Below are 5,758 nucleotides of genomic sequence, written 5' to 3' on the forward strand. Positions count from 1 at the left end.
AATTATTCTTGCATGTTAAAGTGTTATTTTTCTTACATGCTGGGAATAAAATTCACCTGGAAAATTTTGAATTGCTGTGGCAAATAAAATGTATAAAATTATTAACATGATGTTCATAATAGCCTTATTATTTTCATAAAATCAGGATAATAGTATTACCAAATACAGACCACTTTGGAATGGGAGCTACGTGAAATGTTCGATTCGATATTTATGACGAAATCGAAAGACAAAACAAGACAATGTGGTTTGCATCTGTTTATTGATGGTTAGTTTTAATATAGCTAAATCGTAGGAGCAATGATTGGGTTAAGATTTTTATTTTTTACTCTCTAGTAGTAAAAAGTACACTTAGGGTTTTTCTCTTAGAACTCACACTCAACTATTCTCTTTCAACAATGTATTTACGTATACTCAACTGGTGTTCTTTAGCACTTATTGGTTCCATAGGCGGTTCGCCACCTTTTTCTATCTTCCAACAGCGTCCACGTCTCCGGGATGCTTAGTTGCGGCTGTTGACGCGGTTCACGCTGTTCGAGATTCGGTTGGAGATACGGTTGGGCAGGTTGGGCATGGTGGCACTTTCCGCACCTTCGGCTGGCATTTCCGGGGTCTCTGGCATCTCTGGAGTGGCTGGCATCTCTGGGGTGGCTGGCATTTCCGGGGTTGATGGCATTTCCGGCATGGCTGGAACCTCCGGGACGGACGGCATCTGGGGCAGTGCTTGGACGGCTGTTTTGGAAGAATCATAATGGTAGAGAATTTGAGAATTTTCGCTAATGTGTTTCAAAACGAGTGACTTACCAACGGCGACCAAGACAATGGTAAGAGCTACAAGCTTGAACATTTTGAGTGGTTTGGTTCTGAGTTGAACTGAAGTGAATGTGAAATTGACTACAGGTGACTGATGTCAGTGGACTAGACCGACGACGTTTTTATACCAAATTCAAAAGTATAAGAAAATGCATTGGTTATATATGCGGTGTCATGCTTGCAGCTAGATGATGGAAAATTTACAATTGTTCTAAGTAGTTGCTGATAGTGATACATTATTGTGGTTTTAATACTGGTTGATGTTCAATGGTTACGTTATCGGACGGTAATTATTTTCACGACATGTCTAGACAAATATGTGTACGATAAAATTACTCTAGAACTGCAGTGGCGAGTGAAGACCAATGATTTAAGCTTAAAGTAGTTAAGAAAAAAATGCTTTAATTTTCTATTCAATATTTGAAAATGAATGATGATTTGTACGATGAGCTCTTCCAAATAACAGTATATTACAGTAAAAAGAACAATTATCTAAACTTCAAAATAATGATAAAATTTGTAATTTGTGCTACTATTTTTGGTTTATCCAGATAAGTAGCAAATTCCATTTCCAAACAAAATGAGTAATCAAAATAAAATAATTTTAAGTGTGAAATTTTTAATAGCAGAAAAGTGTAGACAGTACTAAGGAGCATAGGTTTGATTTGCACTATAGCCCGAAAACCCCTAGTAAAGATCGTTTTCTGACTTTTTCACTGGATGTTACGTATACTGTTTCGTTGTCTAGTGTGCTAATTAACCACAAGCCTTTTTCTCCAAAAAATCATCCAGGAACTCTTTAAGAATTTTTGTTTCAAAAAACATTAAATACATTATTGATTGTCCCAAGAATTCTTGCAGAGGACATGTTGGATTTTTTTAGGAATTTCTCAAAGTATCCATTTAATAATTCTACTAAGGACATATTCAGAACACTTTTACACCTCATTCAACAATTGTTTTTTAATAATTACTTCATGATTTTTTCTCAATGACTTTTTCTTATCTTCCCTTAGTATATCTTGACAATATTTTTTATGGTTCGCATGAGCTATTTTTTTTTAGGATTTATGAACACTGAAAGAAACCTATGCGTTTTCATGCTTTGGAAACACTTAACTTCGATTGGCGGGTATAGAAATTGATTACGTAACTTAAAAAACTTTATGCAAATAGAAATTTATGATTTATTTATTCTGGACATTACCTCTTCTTTGCTTCATATTCCGGATATTTTGGTTCAAATTCTGAACAGATCATTAAATGCATAGTTGGGAAGTTCAATTCATGTAGAACTGATTAAGAGATTTCTTAGTCAGCGGGGAATTTTGAATTGCTTATTAATACGAGATTCAAAATAGGATATTTTTAATAGCAGGTAATTGTAATAATTGTTTCTCATATAAAGTAGAGTATCCGGATTTTTTAGCTGTTTGGAATTTGAATCAGAACAGCTTATGCATAATTTCTTAACAATTGTTAGAGGAACTCTGGGTATATTTCTTGAAGAAGAATTTAGTTGAGAAGGTCATGGAGGAGTCATGATTGGCAATTTGGATAACTGCTAAGCAGTGAAAAGTCCTTCGAGTAGCTCGGATGAATCTGATGAAATTTCTGGTGAAAATCTTGTTGTTTGCCTTCTGTTTAAAAAAAACCTTTGATGGATTACTTTGAGGAATTTGTCTGATGGATTCCCAAAAAGTATCTTGAAGAATTCCTAGAGGATTCTATGACATTTCCCGGAATGCCGTTTCCCGAAATCCCATTTCCTGGAAATCCTTTTCCCGAAATGCACCAAATGGTTTGCGAAATTGTTAGCGGTAAGAGTATTTGAACTGAACGGCTTATAAGAGCCCTGATACTCGTACCGATTAACGCACAATTATTCAACAAGACCACATCTAAGTGCCGCGGGTTCCAATCCCACTGATTGAGGATTTTTTTTCAGGCTAGAAAATTCTTCCACTTTCGAGGGCATAGAGTTTATTTGTCAATTGGCGCAGAATATTCTCAGTTAATCACAATGAGAGTGCTAATATGAACATTGAGCCGAGCAACAGACTATGTCCCAGTTGGAACGTCATGCCTGAAAGACAACACTATTACAGAATAAAGTTCATGCTAATGTTTCATTCCAAAGCACAGTGCTTCCAAGGGCCTAAATTCGTGATCGAAAATGTTTTGCACCAGAAAAGTTGGTTTTAGAGGTATGGTGTCTTCAGAGAAGTTGTTCGGGATGTTGAAGCCCTTCTTAAGAAAGAATTATTTTTGTGATGAATCCACCTAGCAGTGAGATAGATTTTCACTGTTTTGCAAAAGTGGAGATACAACAATGGTGTCTTCGGCAAAGTTGTAGATAATTTCACTACATGAAAATTTGCTGAAGACACTTTAGCTCTATCTATTGAATTTTAAGAGATATGGGTCATTTTTTGTGAACGACCCCTTAAAACTAGTTTTTTCGTTATATCTCTTTCTGGGTATTTTTGAGATTTTTCACATGTTCTACAAAGTTGTTTTAATTGATTAAATACGCATTTCTTCAGAAGACATAAAAAATGTATCTCTTATATTTTCGGAGTTATATGATATTTTATGTTGAAAAATCGACTATTTCCCCTTCCTCTAACATTTATAGGGGCAAATTGGGGCAAAATTTTTAGCTTGCATATAAAAGAGTAACTTAATAGGTATTAAATCCATGGTAACTGACACGTGGCACTGCTTTCCTTGACTACAAAATATGTTCCGTAAAATGTTGAAAAATTAAAAGTATGCAGCTTTTAATACCGTGTATTTTTTAAATACGCCATCTTTCATGGGTCTGGGTCATTTGGTATAAAGCCATTTGGCATAAGTTCATCTGGCATCAAGCCGTTTGTCTTAAAAGACATTTGGCATGACGGTCATTTGGCATAATGGCCATTTAACATAAACAAATTTATAAAGAACAGGATTTTATTCTAGTTATGCGAAATGACCGTTATGACAAATGGCCATTATTTCAATTGGGGTTATGCCAAATGACCTTATGCCAAATGGCTTTAAGCCAGATAAACCGTTCCCATTTTTCATGGCTGAGTGGAAAATTATCAGGTCTTCTAGGATATGATATATTCGGTTATGACTGTAAAAACGTGATCTCTCAAATACTAAATATTTTTGGACATTGTTAACGTGAAATAGCTAGTTATATTAAGTAAATTTTGCACTAAATCTTTTAAGACACAAATCTGGCGAAGTAGGCATCGAACAACAGTGATTTTTATTTTAGCTTTGTGCATTAGTAGAAAGCATAAAATAAGAATATAATGCTTGTTAATTCAATATTTGTTCAGTTTAGTGCTTTTAGAATGCGGACAGAGATAAGACATAAGTCGACCATTGCGATGACCATCTCTAGATTCCGATATGTTTCACTTTAAGCACAGTGGATAATGTAAATAATCAATTCGCCTAAGACTACATATCATCAATCACTTTTGTAATAATAATAGTTTAAAGATAGTCTTTTTATGGAGAAAGAAATTGTTGAGAGAGAAGATCAAAGAAATAATCTACTTAGGCAAAAATATTGAGATGTGGATAGTCGACTGTATTATCGCACAGAATTATATAAAAAGGGTCTTATTTTGAATTTTCTTCTTCACATTCTCAAAAAGTACCTAGTAGGGGGAGATCCCCCAGTGCCGGACAGCACCCAATACCGGACAAAGTCGAAACATTGAGAAATCATGGTCCAATCAAGATGGTGTATTAGTAGAAAAGAAAGCTATTATGTAGACTAATGTTTGCGTAGAATAACACATCCTTGAAATATGCATCCCTTTTTAAAAAAGTAAAAAAGTTTGAAAATCTTTAAAAAAATGACGCATCTTCTTAATTTTGAGCCTATTTAGTAATTATTTTGAATATGAAGAAATACTTTGGATCCCGCAAGCATGATCGAACATAATCCTAATTTGATAGTATGAATGTATTTTGTACCATAATTGAAGTAAATATGGACAAATTACAATTTTGGTTAAGCACCTCCTGTCCCTCAGTTTCGGACAGCTTGATTTGTTATATGATATCTTTGTAATTATTGCATCAGTGTCTCAAAATACTTTCATTTTTCATGGGTTCCGTCGACCATGGTATCAAACATGCAATAAAATTAAGAAGAATGAACATTCATAACACCATCGTAAAATGTGCTATTTTTCATCATATATGAAAGAGGTTTTTGATAGGCATCTTGCAAACTAAGAAAAACTCAAATTATTTTTGTAAATGTTGCAATTGCATTGAATTGGTAATAATAAACTATTTCTATAGTGTACACATTCAATGATGTTCAAATTTACAGAATTCGAGGTATTTCCAGATCGTGTCCGGTATTGGGTGCCACCTTTCAAGATCGATCAATTTGGTACTAAAATACATCATCAAAACTCAATGTCAAAATTCATATTTATATTTTCAAATTTATTTTTGTACACTATAAAAATGATAATATTTATCATAAATGGGTAACACGAGCCCATGAAATCAATATTTTTCGAATTATGAATTTAGTGGCTTAAGTGTCCGGTACTGGGGGATCTCCCCCTATCTAAAATCTTAAAAATACACATAACAGCAAAATTATAGCTTGTTCATGGTAACAATTGATAGTCCGTTTGAAAGCCATTCTTTTCGTATGTCACGCCACTTTAGTTTTATTTATATGAAAAGATGGATAGATTTATAAAGATTATGTTCTCTTGCAAATACAAAAGAGCAAAATACCAAAACTAAAGAAAACATTCTTTCCTTTATTATTGTTATTATTAATATTATTACTATTTTTAGTATTTTAAGCTTAAATAGGATGACTTCCGATTAAAGGTAAATAAATTACTAACATTATTCTATGTGCTTTATACTACGTTCAGTATAGAGCTGATGTTACGTAATAAAG

At 33.7% G+C, this 5,758-nt stretch overlaps 1 protein-coding gene across 1 annotated transcript; it reads right to left on the bottom strand.

Moving 5' to 3' along the window:
* Window positions 1-385: 385 nt before the first annotated feature.
* On the bottom strand, window positions 386-976 carry LOC110678574 (neurofilament medium polypeptide-like). Its single transcript, XM_021851598.1, has 2 exons — window positions 805-976; window positions 386-732 (listed from the first exon to the last, which is right to left on the bottom strand). The coding sequence occupies exons 1-2, from the start codon at window positions 845-847 to the stop codon at window positions 503-505; spliced, it is 273 nt and encodes a 90-aa protein (XP_021707290.1). The 5' UTR covers window positions 848-976; the 3' UTR covers window positions 386-502.
* Window positions 977-5,758: the final 4,782 nt, after the last annotated feature.

The sequence above is a fragment of the Aedes aegypti genome, chromosome 3 (assembly GCF_002204515.2).
Source record: "Aedes aegypti strain LVP_AGWG chromosome 3, AaegL5.0 Primary Assembly, whole genome shotgun sequence".
Lineage (NCBI taxonomy): Eukaryota > Metazoa > Arthropoda > Insecta > Diptera > Culicidae > Aedes > Aedes aegypti.

Excerpts from the sequence above, each read along its gene's own strand:
- LOC110678574 (XM_021851598.1), bottom strand. The coding sequence starts at position 847 with ATGTTCAAGCTTGTAGCTCTTACCATTGTCTTGGTCGCCGTTG. Across the intron at positions 733-804 it reads CATTGTCTTGGTCGCCGTTG|CCGTCCAAGCACTGCCCCAG; the intron begins GTAAGTCACTCG and ends CTTCCAAAACAG.